The sequence below is a fragment of the Juglans microcarpa x Juglans regia genome, chromosome 3D (assembly GCF_004785595.1).
Source record: "Juglans microcarpa x Juglans regia isolate MS1-56 chromosome 3D, Jm3101_v1.0, whole genome shotgun sequence".
In the NCBI taxonomy this organism is placed as follows: domain Eukaryota; kingdom Viridiplantae; phylum Streptophyta; class Magnoliopsida; order Fagales; family Juglandaceae; genus Juglans; species Juglans microcarpa x Juglans regia.
In genome coordinates this window covers 33,595,530-33,611,446 of record NC_054598.1, presented here as the reverse complement: position 1 = coordinate 33,611,446, position 15,917 = coordinate 33,595,530, and the positions used below count along the sequence as shown (strand labels likewise).

At 36.8% G+C, this 15,917-nt stretch overlaps 1 protein-coding gene and 1 pseudogene across 1 annotated transcript; both read right to left on the bottom strand.

Annotated features, from left to right (window-relative positions):
- Nucleotides 1–1,521: 1,521 nt before the first annotated feature.
- Nucleotides 1,522–2,995, bottom strand: LOC121255249 (annotated as a pseudogene).
- An 11,136-nt stretch (nt 2,996–14,131) lies between these two features.
- On the bottom strand, nt 14,132–14,761 carry LOC121255248 (pectinesterase inhibitor 4-like). The gene has a single exon (XM_041155523.1). It carries the CDS (start codon nt 14,759–14,761, stop codon nt 14,132–14,134), a length of 630 nt encoding a protein of 209 aa, XP_041011457.1.
- Nucleotides 14,762–15,917: the final 1,156 nt, after the last annotated feature.

The following is a 15,917-nucleotide window of genomic DNA, read 5'->3' as shown; positions in this document are numbered from 1 at the left end:
GATATATATATATATTATAAATATAATCATTTCACAAATTAATGAAGCTTGAAAAAGACTGATGTAACGTCCCAATGAAAGACCCAAATCACACGGTGGCCTATATTTCAAAAGGACTAATCAATGATATAATTAGAGTTTCATTAGAACTTTATAAAGAGCAATAACTTCTCATTCCCAATCAATGTGAGAATATCTCATATACCATATTATCCTTATCTCATATTTTTGGTTGGGATAGACTCTGATATGTGGATATGTGTGGTTAAATGAATTTGAGGTATCTATGTTTGCTTAAGAGCCTTTGAAAGTATATATATTGGATTTGGAAAATTTATTAGTATTGTGAAAGTTGATTATCAGGTGACAGGAGTTAACTTTCTGGACTTCCGGGGTCGGGATGTTACAATTGATATCTCTCTTTTTAGAAAGATGATTTACTAGTGCTCTCATTTATGGTAGATAAATACCATGGAGTTATGTCTATATTTGCTAAATAAATCTGATCACTCCATCATGTAACTTACCGAGTTTTAAGGGAAAAAAAAAAAAAAAAAACAAAGAGAAGTTTCTTTCTCTTCCTATGCGTTAGTGTTAAAATAATATTCTGGCATAACTTATGTAATGGTCCTGTTGTGAATGTAGTGGTGATGACCGGGTGTAACTAGGAAATGGATGTATGTTACAGTATGCTAGTAACTTGAACAAGAAAAAAGAGAGAAAGAACACTTCTAATTATTCAAGGGATCAGAACCTCCAAGAAATGAATTCTGTATAATACTTCAGATGATTTCCTCATAGCATTCCATAGGTTTTTATACAAGAACTCATGTGAAAATGAGTTAGTTATTTCTGTTACAACAAGGGTAATATTGTAACTTCCTATTTGTAAGTAAGGCTAAAACAGACTTATCAACTATTAATGAACCCGTGCACAACAAATGATTCTAGTTATACGATGCCGTATTTACTTCTGCTTCCTAACTCGATTATTCTCAACACTGTAATACATTTTTCTTCATAACATGCCAACCTTCCACTCTCAATCTCATGCACTGAACCATCCTAACAATGTAATTGCAGAAATGGTATGGCATCAATGAAATAGAAGAAGGATGCAAGCTGTTTGTGAAAAGGCTTCAAAGAGCCATACGTTCATTGATAAGGGAATCCTTTGAGGGATTCCAACCTCCTTACAGAATTCTAAAGAAACTTTGACAATATTACAGATGATTTCGCACTCTTCCCCCCTCCTAGATATAAACTATTAGCAACCATTAAGGAAAATATAAAGGCCATAGGCCAGACCAAACACTAAGGTTATGGGCCATGCCAACTCTAACTAATTAAAAAGAGTCCAATTAAGTCCTATAGTAATGAAACTATTATTGTAAATGAACTAGGCCCAAGGAATATTAGGATGCCCATCAAGCTCAGTCCAATTTAGTTGGGTTCATAACAAATTCTCTCCCTTTAAATAACCTTGTCTGGTTCAGATATTGAAACAACTCCACAAAATAGTTACCAAGGAGCATCATATAGCTTGCCCAAACAGTGAATGCATTTTCCTAGCAGCCACACCAATATGTTGTCATGTAAATCAAGTTTCTTCAGATGGGGGCAAGACCCTAGTGCTTCAGGTAAGGATACTCCCATTTCAGAGCCAACCCTTGTGGAAGAACACCGAAAATCCTCCAAAATGCAGGATAATGCTTCAATATCTCAGATATTGCAAATGCCCATTCATCTCCTGTCATGTTGCTGTGAAACTGAAGAATCCTCAGCTTCTCAGTGGAAGGAATAAGCTCACAAAATGCTCTTGCAGCTTCCTTTGAGATACCATCATTCATAAGATAAAGTTCCTCCAAATTCTTCTGTGACCTTAGTAGGGAACCAAATTCGCTAACACCCCTGAGAAAAGATATTTGCAATCGTGAATTGTACAACCACTGCGGTAAAAAAATTAATTTTTTAATACCCGGCCCCTTTTTTTTTTAAAGCGATTACGCGACGTTTACGCACTTTACGATTGTATGTAAAATTACTCTTTCACCCATGACATTGTTGGAAATGTCCAGATATCTCAAAACACAACCTTCCAAGGCTGACGAAAAGATATTCATAACCTCAAGAGCTTCTTCCGTTGGCCTTCTAGCCATAAAATTTGATAGGTCTACTTCTATCAATTGATCCTTAATGGATAATAAAATGGGTTCAGCAACACGAGCAGCACCCAAGCCAAAACTTCTATTGCTGAAACAAATCTTAGTGTATGAGTTTTGTTCCCTAAGTGGTTTTAAAAGCTCTTCAGCCTCCTCTACTTCAATAAAAGCCCTACGACCTCCAGTTTTGTTTCATTAGTAGCAGTAACTTTCTCAGCTATCATAACCTCTCCATCCTCCTTTGTTTTAGGGCCTCTTTTAAGAACTTCCAGCATAAGCTTACTTGATTCTTTGACATAAATTTGCACAACAGAACTCCTATCACCATATGGCTCCTGCACAACTTGTTGGTTTGCAGTACCATTTGTTGAAGAATCCATGCCAAAGAAACCTCTAAGTGACATTTTATCGAGCAACTCAGACGCAATTTCTGCCTCTTTCACGCGAAGCACCCAAAAAACTATAGATTCTCCATCCGGTCCTCTCAAAGTTTGTGGAGAGACTCCCATGGCCCTGCGTCCGTGAATAACAACATAATCAAAGGCAAATGCAATTCCAAAAGAAATAATTCCCTGCATGGTCTCAATATTTCCGCTATAAAAAATGTCGTGATATGCAATGAGCCTTTTCTTTGCCCAACCCAAAATCGAAAATTTCATCATAATAGGGTCCACGTTGTTTGAGCTACATTCAAGCCCATTAACAAGCAACAAGCAAACACTAGGTACATCAATAGCTGAATTGACACCTTGCCTAGTGTCAAGCACTTGATATTCTACCATATTTCCATCAGAGACTATGACTTGCTCTTCCTCTGCAGTTGTAGGAGCCATTTTTACCCTTGATACTTGTAACACTCCGTATTTTAGTGTATTTTCACAGAAGGATTATTTTTAATAATTTAAAAAATTATTCTCTTATTTTATAATTATCGGATATTTTAAATGGGTTATTTTATGATCTTTAAATTGTGAAAATTAAATTGTTATGTTTTCTTAATATTTATTTACTGCTGTACATTTAAATTGTTCTTCTTTTAATTTAATTGATTGTGGGATTTAATTATTTTATTTTTATTGTATCATTACGTTTAATTTAATTTAATTGATTTGCTGTTTTAAAATCATTTTCGTTGGATCATTTTCTGTGATCCAAGATATGAGGATTGGACCTCATTTCTTTCCCTTCATTTTTCTTTTTCTCCTTTTCTTTTCTTTCTTTTCTTTTTCTTTCCCAGTTTCCCCCCATCCCGCACGACTCACTCACTCTCTCTCTCTCTCCATCCGATTTTGCCTTCCGTCCAGCCCGCCTCCGTGAGCCGCCGGTGACCGACATCGCCCCTCTGTCCAACTCCCCACCGGCCGGCGACCCTCCCCCTTAAATCTCAGCTCCCCCATCGCCGGCGTTCTCCTCCACGCACGGAAACCGCGGCCTTTTCTTCCTTCGCGCGCCGCCGTCGCGCCACCTCTAGCCACCATCTCTTCATCACTTCATCCCCGACCTCTTGGCAACCCAATGGACCCAACCTCGGCTCCGATCCGTCACCGGTGAAGCACAACCAAGCTCATCTCCGATTTCGACTTTTTGGCCTTAAAACCGTCCTTTGCGCCGCCACCCACGGCAAACCACCACCACCATTGGCTTCACTGACCTCTCTAGGCCCTATCCTATCAATTTCGGATCTTAGTTTGTCCCCATTCAAAAGTGGGTATTTGAGACCCACGACCACAATGTATTTTACACTGTTACGTTGCTGAGTCACCACTTCTTGCACCTCCGTGATCGTTCGAAAATCATATTATAGCGCTGTAAGTATTTTTTCAAAGAACTATTGTGATTTAAATATATTTTTGCACTAACTCATATTATTGTGATTTGGTTGGTTGGACATGCCGGACTGAGTCCGAGGAGTTCGGGGGTCGGATGGACTATGGACGGAGTTGTGTGATTGATTGGTATTGTGAATTATTGGTTGTTGGTTTTGGTGTTCATGTACATAGCATATTGCACGCATGATCATGTTTGTAAAGGAAATTGGGTTTTCGTGTACATGCATCATGTTCATGTGTTTTATGAAAACTGAGTTTTCATGTGTTAAAGGATTTTGGGTGCGTGTGTATCACGACCCCAAGCCGAGATGAGATATGATCTCGGTAGAGCTCCTCTGGTCACTCGGGAGCGGAATATACTGAGTGACGTCCCCTGGATTGTCATTGGGCGACAATGGGATCGGACGAGATGGTCTCGTGCCGACTCCGTGGCCCCTTTGCTGGTGGGAGCTAGAGGATGCTTGGCCACGTACGCGCTGGGCGCGGAACTGGGTATCGCTCGTTGCGTAGTGGGTGCTTGGCCATGAACGCATTGGGCGCGGAACTGAGCATCGCTACGAAGCCAGGACGTGCGGATGATCCCTAGGGGAGATCATGGTGCATTGGTTAATGGAATATTGGGTTATTTTCTGGAAAAATGACAGAGTATTGTTTTTGGGCCAAAATGAGATTTTGGCGTGTGTTGGAAAATATCTATTTTCGAAAAAAATACTATTTTTTGGATTTAATGCATATCTCATCATATGCATGCATGTTAGTAGCATTAATGTATTTTTTATCTCGTGGTTATTTGGGTTATACTTACCTGCGGTACCATTTTGTGGTAACGCAGATTTTGATGCAGAGGAGGATGAGGGTGAGCCTGAGGAGTCGGCTTCGCCCTTTGAGTGATTGGATCACTCGTATTTTGGTTGGGACTTGTAAACATTTATTATGGATGACTGTATAATTTTTAAACCTTTTAACTGATTGTTTAAATTGTATTAATAATTCTGGTACTTAGTTGTATTAATTATCCGCTGCGTTGTTTTTGTACACCGCTGCGTTGTTTTTGTACACCGTTGCATGTATACACACTTGGCCCTAACGTTGGGATGTGTGACCTTGTTGTCATCATCCTGGTATCTCGATTCCCGTGTCTCCTTACATGGGGTCGTGGGCGCCAAAATACTACCCATTCTTTCTCGAGATAGTTCTATACTTCTATGAGTTCACTAACTTGTAACTCTAAACAAGTTGGTTCATCAGGTTTTTGGTTTTTTAAATCTACCTGGCTTCCATTTACGATTCACCTATTTACCTATTTTCCTCATGTTCTTCGGTTCGAACAACTTTCAGTAGATAATCACAAGCTCCATTGTCAAGGTTTATGCGAATGGAATCTGCAAGAAATTGAAGGCAAACTGAATGGTGGTTCATATCTTCAAGGTTTATGCGAGCATAATTCTGGAAGAACCAAACACCAATAAGATTCACCAATAAATTTGTCACCGCTGAAACAATTAAGTAATGCTTGTGCTCAGACTCATCTTGGATGAAAGCATGAAGACCTTCCACAACTGGATTCATGTAGATCGAGTTAAGAGATGTATGATCATCGCCCCTAAGCATTAGATGAGCACCGAGCTCTGGATCGGTCTCCAACAGAGAAGGAAAAGGAGCTTCCTCCATGTATTGCTGCACCACGGTTAAGGAAGTGCCTTCCCTTGAAGACCCAATCCATAAATCAACATTAGTAGCTCTGTAAGTATGGAGATGACTCTGAGCTTCCCTCATAGGCCCGAAAATTGGTTGAGGGAAAAAACAGAGAGACAATGGAAATAAATTCTGCCTGGGTCAATCTCCCACTTGGTGTCACCATCCATCCCAAATGTTGGCTTTCCTCCTATCAGATTTTCAGCCTGTTGTAGGTCAGCGGTGAGCTTGACCCCCATCTCGAACCCAAGGAAGGCATCACCGAAGAGATTTTTGGAACATGAAGAGGGTTGGCTTGTATTTTTTGGGAGGTGGGGTATCTAAGATGCGAGTGAATTTTGGGGATGGTGAGGTTTCTGAGACGTGAGTATTTTTGGGATGGCCATGAGTTTCATTTTTCTCTTTCTTGTTTCCTCTCTCTCCAAATCTCTTCTCCACTTCGACTGCCTCTTCTTTTCCTTCCTCTACAAGTTCATCTTCATCTGTCGATTCATTTGCCATCTGCAGCAGGGAGTATTGTATTTCTTTGGTTGAATCCGTGGCTTCCTTTTCTATTCCCTCCTCCTCTAATTTTTTTGAGCTGAATTCTTCTGTCCTCATATCTTGAAGAAGATATCTAGTACTCAGTATTTTTATGCCTGTTAACTCAACCTCATCTTCTAGAAGAACATCTCCATCCTTCAATATTTGTTGTTCCAATGGATAGATATGTCTTCTATGTACGTATTCAATGTTCAGTTTCACATAATAAATCGTAAAGGAAGGTTCAACTAAGATTTTTAAATTTTTTTCATTTGAACATTTCACTAGAAGGACCATTTCTCCAAGATCTCTATACAATTCATCATAGAGTGCACAACTCCATGGCAAGATCGTGGGCTCTAGATACCACTTATAATGATCTTGCTATGATTGTAGTGGTGATGATGGGGTGTAACTAGGAAAAGGATGTAATAGCAAAAATGGTATGGCAGCAATGAAATAGAAGAAAGATGTAAGCTATTTGTGAAAAGGCTTCAAAGAGCCATACGTTCATTGATAAGGAAATACTTCGAGAGATTCCAACCTCCTTACAAGATTCTAAAGAAACTTTGACAATATTCCAGATGATTTCGCACTCTTCCCCCTCTTAGATATATACTATTAGAGTAATGCTATGTGCATTAGTGGAGTGCGCAAGCGTAGTGCAGTCGTTTTGAAAAAGAGTGGAGTCCACTATTAAAAAATTATTATTTTTTCATGTGGGTCCTGTATATATTCACGTTTTTCAAAGTGATTGCGCGACGATTGCATACTCACGACTGCAATGATCATTTCTCATACTATCAGCAATCATTAAGGAAAATATGAAGGCCATAGGCCCGACCAAATACTAAGGTCATGGGCCAGGCCAACTCTAAGTAATTAAAAAGAGTCCAATTAAGTCTTATAGTAGAGAAACTATTATTGTAAATGAACTAGCCCCAAGGAATAGCCCCAAGGAATATTAGGAGGCCCATCAAGCCTGGCCCAATTTAGTTGGGTTCATAACACCTTATAACAAAACTTTGTACAATTGAGTTGTAAATATGTTGGGAAGAGTCTAAATTGCAACTCTATCAGCCACAACCACTACAACAAATATTAGTTTTTGAGACAGAAATCTTTTCTACAAATACCATTTGGTAACAAATAATTATTTTTTGCCACCAAATTCACGTCGTTATAAAATTCTTGCCGCAAATAACTATATTGGACCGTTTTATTTGTCACGAGTCACAATTTGTGAAAATTAAAGACTTTTTCCCACAAAATTACCTCTAAAGATGGAAAATTGACAAAATGGGAGAATGATGTTTGATAAAAACCCTGACTTAAATTTTGCAGAAAATCCGCTTATTCAATCCAAAAAATTGTAAAATGTGCCTAGCTGTTCAAGTATCAGGCTTGTATAAAAAAGCGGCCAACCTCACTTCAACAGTACTTACTAAAAAATAAACTTTCATCAAGAATAAGGAGGCCCTTGTATGAAATTTATCCATACTGCCTATGATACCACTAATCACCTCATGTCATTCCTTAGAACTATTTGATTTAATGGCTAACGTATAAATGATTTTCAAGAATCTCTAGAAATTCATATATATTAAGGGTCAGTATGTGTAAAACATATCAAAAGACCAATAATTTTATTATGTCCCGACCAACTCGAGGTTTCCAACAACCACCACATTGGCACAGACCTTATCTGTTGAACACTATTGAATGATGAGTAATTAAGGGCTCATTGATCGTACTAGCAAATTGAATTGAAAAAAGCAGGCAATATATTTTCATATGTTTCTTTATTTTCCTGCATCTCAATAATTAATCAATTTAATATATATATATATATATATATATTGTGCTTAACTTCTCCAGTCATTATACTTTTCATCTACAATCAATATCTACCTTGGTACGTCTTCTTCCATTGATTCTATATGCAATAAATGTATATTATAGTCAGTATATTTATGGCACACATGGGAGCTAGATTTGGAATCGGGTTTATTATTCTGAGAATTAGACAACACTCACTAACAAAGCACTCCCAGATTTGAACTGTTTCTAGCATGTGAATGGAGGTGGAAACTCCCAGATTTGTACTGATTTCAGCCTGTGAATGCTTGCTGGAGTTTCTCACAATTGAAGTATTTTCAGTCTATGAATGCTTGCTGGAGTTTCCCACATTTATGTTCTTTTCAGTATGTGAAAGCTGGTTAATTGGAATTTTCCACATTTCTAGTTCATGTTTTACTCTTGATATAATCGTTTATATGGTTAGCAATGTTGCATTTAGCTATTTTCAGAACAAATAAGTTTTTTTGTGGTAAGTTTAACTTTATTGATCAAATAACAATTGGTGCACATATTTGTTTTTTCTTTTTCCTTTTTTATTCATTTAGTGCATTTTTCCATGTTTAGTATCTGTGCTTATTTTTTCCATTTCTTTTCAAACTATTTAGAAATTTGTATTTGTATTCCAATATTTTCTTTTTTGTAATATATTGTTCACATTCTTTTATGTATTTTAGGTATAAGGTTGTCAGTATGTGATACTGTTTTATTCGTATTTTTATATTTTATAAAAGACTATTTCCAGCGATCATAAATTGCCAAAAATATTTTTTTGGTTGCAAATGCGTATTTTCCACTATTTCCACCGCGGCAGAAAAGTATTTCCAACCTCAGTTAACCATGGTTGGCACACTTTTTGCTATGAAAGTTTGTACATTTTGCAAGGAAAAAAATCGTAGAAAATAAGAGTATTTCTGACATATATTTCATTTGTAGCTTTAAGTATTATAAGTTGCCGCGTATTTCTGAGGAGTCAGCTATGATTTGAAATGGCAGGAAAAAGTTATTTTGACAAAAATATAGATTAATTGCTACAAAATCACTCATAAAAAAAGGCTCATTTGTTGTAATGAACTTTTGGGATTGTGGGGATCTTAATTAATGGCATTGGAAAGCTAACTCAATTGTCTACAAATTCACGTTCTATAATGATCTTCATCAACAATGTCACTGTAACATCAAAGCCCATTCTTGCGTTAGGCCCACAGAGAAGCCAGTAGCTGAGAAAAATGGGGCCATTTCATATAAGTGGGTTTTATTTTTCGCCCTTCTTTTCTCTTCCACCCTGGACGGTTTTCTTTTTTCCCCAGATTTTTCTCCCTCATTTTCTATTCTCCTTGATACTTCCTCTCCCATTCACATTACTTTTCAACTCTCCCTCTATCTTCTCGTGCCCCATCTTCTCACACCATCTCAGTTTATATTCCACACGCCTTACCTCCACTCAATTCACGGCAACACCCACGTCCAACAATCAAACCAAGAGCCAATAACCACAGACCATTGCAATCCACCCCAGCAATAACTCAACCAGTTTAACCATCTGTAAACCTTAATCACAGTAACACCACTATGAGCCTCACCACCACCCCATGTCGAGCAAGCCACTAGCCCTTCCAAGTCACTATTTTACATTAAAAACAACCAAATCAGCCGAGAGAATCAGAGATCACCACGAAACCGATGGGAACAACAAGAGTAACTCCAACATTGAGAACCACAAAGCACCGAACCTCAGTCGTGCCCAACCACCCTCACCCAACACCAAATAGAAACCACCGTACAAAGCCCCAAACAATGCACGGAAGCCCCTATTTCCCGTCACCAAAAAAAAAAAAAAACAAACACCCAATGTTGTAACCAAGCACCATTGTCCACCGCCACCACTCAGTTATTCTAGTACGCAACCACCTCCTTTCAAGCCTCCTATACAATGCAATAGCCACGTCCAACCCTTCATGTCACCCACTGCATAGTGCCACGAGAAGACTAAGGCCTTGTTTGCATTCAAAACCCACCTCAACTCATCTCATCTCATTATTACAACTTTTCTAAATTCTCACACAAAACATAATAAACAATTCAACTTTTTCAAATCCCAAAACAACTTTCCCAAATTCCTATACAAAATATAATAAATAATTCAACTTTTATTTTACTATTTACAACCCATCTCAACTCATTTCTGAATCCAAACCACTCCTAAGAGACACGCTGCCATAGGACTGTTACAAGCCTCAGCTGGAAGCAACTGAGTCGACTAGCTTCAAACCGCTCCAATGGAAACAAGCAAACGGACTGAGGAAACACCAGCCGACGTGATCCTCTGTTTTACACAACAAAAACAAAGCAGTCTTGGGAATAACTGCCTCCCCGTCTCAGCGGAGAGCCACCGTTTAAGGCCAGCCCCTAGTCATGCACGGGCGCCACTATAGCTTCACCGTCTTACCACGTTGCAGCCACCACGAGCCGCTACAAACCTAAGCCGAAAGCTAATTGACTGGCTCTAGCCCATGTACGCCACCGTTGAAGCGCCCATGGTTGCACCGCTGTTGTTGAGGAATAATCCTATATTACATGCGGACAAGGTCTTGGGCATGTTTATAATGAATGAGCAATCCTCTTTTATAAAATTAGTTTTATGAGATGACTTAGGTCCATGAATTTCTTCATGGTATCAGAGCCTGCCACAGGATGAATGTGGGCCCACACTACTTACCATGTGACAAGAACTAGGAAAATTACTGGCCTGCACGTGAGAAAGGGTGTTGAGAAATAATCCTACATTACCTATGTACAAGGTCTTGGGCATGTTTATAAGGAATGAGTAATCCTCTCTTATAGAACTAGTTTTATGAGATGAATTAGGCTCCTAAATTTCTTTAGTCGTGAACAACTTTCACCCAGTCTTGGCCTTCCTCTCTCCGTTAGTTTCTCTTTCTCTCTCTCTCATGTTTGTTCTCGCTCTAGCTCACTGATATCCCTCTCTCACAAGCCCATAATTACCATTTTTTAGGTAGATATTGAGGGTGGTGTCACATGTTATGATATAATTAGCGTAGAACTTGTTTGTTATGGCTTATATGAATTTGTGAGAGATTGGCCTATGAAAGATTAGATTATTTTTGAAAAATGACGAAATGTCAGGAAATTGAAGTTGGGTTACAACCATTTTTGTGTGACATCACATGTTTGATGATGAAAATTGAGAGAAATTAGATGTTGGGCTTGCTGATATTTTTAGAGTTTAATCATATAATTATTCGCAGAAAATATGTGAAAATCAAAGTATTTTGTGAAGAGTCGATATTTTAGGGTTCTAAAGATTTTAATACATTAAGGAATATAGATTTGAAGTTAAAAAGTTCAGGTAAGCGGGGTTCCTATGATAGACTTTGTTTAAAATAAATAGATTGATGTTGATTTTGGAAAAAAATGCATGTTTTGTTATGAAAATAAATTTGAAATAACCTCAGTTATTTGTTCTGCATTACTCATGAAATCTGTATAAAAATAAAAGTATTTCTGTCATGATTGATGTAGACATGAGCTATATTTTTGATATTCTATTTCTGAATTGTGCAAAGAGCGAATATGAAATCTGAAAATTTGTGCGTGGTTATGTGAAGATGCTCTGAATTTGTTTTGATTAAGTGAAAATGATATGATTTTGTTCAGTACTCTGTTTTGATATGATGTAACATCTGAAAACCTTTGGTATGACATTCTGACTCTGTATCTGGCACTATTTCTGCTCTGCTTTGTTCTGACCTTACCAGTGTAAAAATTTGGCATCTGTTTGTGTTGGCACCGACTTCTCTATCTTTAAGTGCACCCACTTTGGAAACAATGTGATTTTCTATGTTATCTTTCTTGTGTGCACACTCAGAATTTCGAGAATGATAGGAGAAATATTCACTTCTGTCTCTGTCTACTTTGACCACTAGGGATAGTACAACTCTACCGATGGGGTTAAACACGGCATTTGTTTTGATATGATGCTCTGATATGATATGATATGAGATGATATGATAATGATATTCAGTTATGCCATGTCAAATGACTTTTGAATATGAACGTTTTGAGTTGTCGCTCTAATATTCTGATAACATGTCTTGGATTTGCATTTTGAAACCAAGATGTTTTGTTTTTCATTCCAAACTCTGTGAAAAGACTCATGTTTACATACTAGTATATGCTCTATGCTTACTGAGTTGTTAAAAACACCCCTTATCTCCACAATATTTTTTTAGATAATTTGAATGTTTTAGTTGATGATCAAGATTAGGGAGTATGGGCGAGATTATTTAAGTATAGTGGATTAAGCACAAAAAGGATGCCATGGTGATTGGAGAATGTTATTCAGAAAATTTTTCATGCTCTGATGACGTGGTATATTGAGAGGTTAGTGTTTATATTAAGACTTTGTGGTGTTCCTAGTTAATTATTTTGGAGTAGTTGGTTTAAAACAATGAGATCTATGTGTAATTGATAATTTGAAGCTTATATATGTATTGTGAGATATGATTTTAAGTGACAGGTAGTAACTGATATTTGACCCATCCAAGATTGGGGCATTACAGTTATGACAGAAAAACTAGACAGAAAATTCGCTCGACAGTTGCTCGACATTTGGCTTAAGTGAAATTTTCGAGAAACACTTTTCACTAGGGCTTGGACTCTTTGAGTGGCCTACACAATCCTTAAGTATATAGAATAATATGCATGACTTCTAGGGTGTGGAGAAAGACCAAAGCTGTCGTATTCATTGTATTCTTGAGAGGAAAAACCCTAAGAAGATCTATTGAGTATTCAAGACTGATTCTCTCTTGATAAACAGATCTCCATCATATTGTGCTCGTGTTCGATTATTATTGATTCCATTGGTGTGAACATGTTCGTTGGTCGGAAGGATTTCTGGAACTGCCTAAGTGCAAAGATTGAGTTGGTGCTTATAGTGAAACTATAGAATGGCCGGTTGTCCGAAAGTGCTAGGGTGCAGATATTAAGTGGGATATTTGGGGTCTTGCAAGTTAGATTTAGTTATTTCAAGGCCGGTCTTGTAAATGTTTCTAAATTGATTGTAACAAACTTAATTTTTATAATGATTTCTAGAGTACTGGTTTTTGGATTTTGAATATGTTTTCAAATGAGTTTCCATTTCGTTACTAAAATTGATGTATTGATTATCACTTGTTATTTGATTGATTGATTTTTAATTTTAATAGTTTAATAAAGCTTGGAAACACGTATTCCCCTCTCTAGATGTATTTGAAGTCAGAATCACTAATTTTTCGTTATGTATTTGATGGTATATTACCTGCTATGTTTTCAAATTTTGCACGACAACCACTTGATCAGGATTAGTCAAGGACTTGCATGAGCGTTTCATACAAAGAGATCCAAGAGGTACAAATTAAATACAAATTATGTTTTTTTTGGGGGTAAGAAATATAAATTATGTTAAATCGCATTGATTTTCAGTCAAATGGGGCTGTTAATAGATGGGTAGTGATAGGCTTATTACCCTATTACTACCTATCTACTACTCAAGTGTATTTTAAGTTTATTTTTTTTATTTTTTTATCATTTTCTCTTAAATAGTTTTTGACATCCTTAATTATTAAGAAAAAATTAAAAAAATATATAACTTTACTAATACTCATTTCCTTAATCATTAAGTAAAATAAAAAATTAAAAAAAAATCAAATACAAAAAAAATAATAGATAAATAGTAATAGACTAATAACCTTATCATTATTCGTTAATAGATAGGTCATATATGTTACGTATAAGGCTCAGTACGGCCTCAGGTTATCCAAAAAAAAATTACTTTATATATATAACATTGACGAACCGGGAAAAGGGTAATAAAAAGGAAGGAATTGAAACGCGCATTACATTCAAAAACTATAAAACAGATATTTCCTTTGGCTTTCGCACTTTACAAAAACCATATTAATTTAGAAGCTCTCTTCGATCTTATTCATGGCTTTCTGAAAGAAGAAAATTAAAGTAGTAGCTCTAGCCAGTGGCCGGCCGGCCGGGGTCGCATGCATTGATCAACTAATGTTTGAGGTTGTTGATGAGACACAAAGCATTGCTAGTCAGCCAAGCAATTTTCACTAAACTATTCCTGATCTTGTTCTTCACCGGTGCACTCACCCACCCTCCTTCCTCAAACCCGTCCATGCACGTATGCTCATCGATTAAGGCTGCACTCACCCATGTCTTTATGTTCTCCAGCTGCACTTCCTTATTCGAATCGTTTAAATGTTTCATGGCATTCAGGGATTGCTTGAGCTCGTCGAGGGAGTTTTCCATGTTCACGATGCAGTCCTTAATGACTGCAGCTTCTAAACGCGCCAATCCGGCAATCTTTCTCGATAGCATTTTCACTGTGGAAGATGCATTCCGCGCGGCTTTTAGTGTTGTGGAGAGGGCGGTTTTGCAAAGGTGGTGGGGATTTTCTTTGATTTTGAAGGCGTAAGGGGAGAGGGATTTGTAGCATAATGCTGGGTATGTGGTTGAATTGCAAGCTGTTTTGATGTAGTTTTCGTAGGTGTGAATATTATTACTTGGAGAAGTACTGGAGGCAGCTAAGGCTGTGTGAAGCGTTGAGATCATAAATAGAAGAGAGAGAAGCCCCATGAGACAATGCCTTGAGAGTGGATTTCTAAGAGGATTTGCAGCCATCTCTCTTTTCCTCTATCTTTTCTTGCAGTATTGATGTGTTTGCAGTGGAAGAGCCCAACATATATAGGAGACTGTCGGCTGGATGTATGATTGTATTCTGCACTGGTTTGAAATTCTAAGCCACGTAACACCGAAAAAGTGATGACACTACTGTATAAAGATAAGAAACAAAAATCATGAGGATATAGAATATTAAACAAGAACATAAAAAATGAGAAAAAGCTAAGGATTTTGGCTATATCAGGATTGAGAATCTCACATTATATGTGTTATTTATGTTGCAGGTCGGCTCAGATTAATGATGAGAATACATTAATTCGATCGTGCCCTGCATATACTACAATAATACTTATATATATGTATAATATATATATATATATATATATATATATATATGCTCAGATTGTTATATAATTTAATCGAGGACAAGCAAGCTTTGTGTTTGGTATAATTTTATCAATGCACTCAGCATGCATGCATGTTTTTTTTTTTTTTTTTCCTTCTTCTTTCTCAGCAAGTAGCGGATTCATTCCAAAAACTTAAAATGTTCTTACAGCACAAAAGCAAATCAGATTATTACAACACAGGAGCATAAAGCACAAAAACTGAAAGCTAATAATTTACAATTGGTGGGTCTTTACCACTTGGAAATTCCAGCAAATAGGTGGGTATTTAGATGAGTGAGATATTTCCAAACTTTAAATTGGAATGAGCCCATTGCGCAATGGAATGCATGCATGTAGAATAACCATGCATGGGTTCTCATATATAAAGCAATTTCTTATTTTTTTACTTTTTTCGGCTGAAATAAACTATTATTCTTCGCTGTAATTTCTTAATAGATGACTAATTATCTTTGCGTGGGGGTCATTTGTAGTTTCTTCAATATTTAATAAGAAAACTAGAGCTAGCAAATGTGGTATTTTCATATATTTTCTTTCTAAATATCATTTAAATATAAAATATTTTTCAATTTCAAATCTTCAACTTTTTAATCTAATCAATACAACTTTTTTAAACTTAAAAAGAAAACACAAAAAATAATAAAAATAATATCACAAAATTATATTTAAATAATTTTTTAACTTTATAATATTTTTATTCAATTTTTTTCTCTCTATTCTTAAAACCTAATAAAACATATTAATTCAAACTA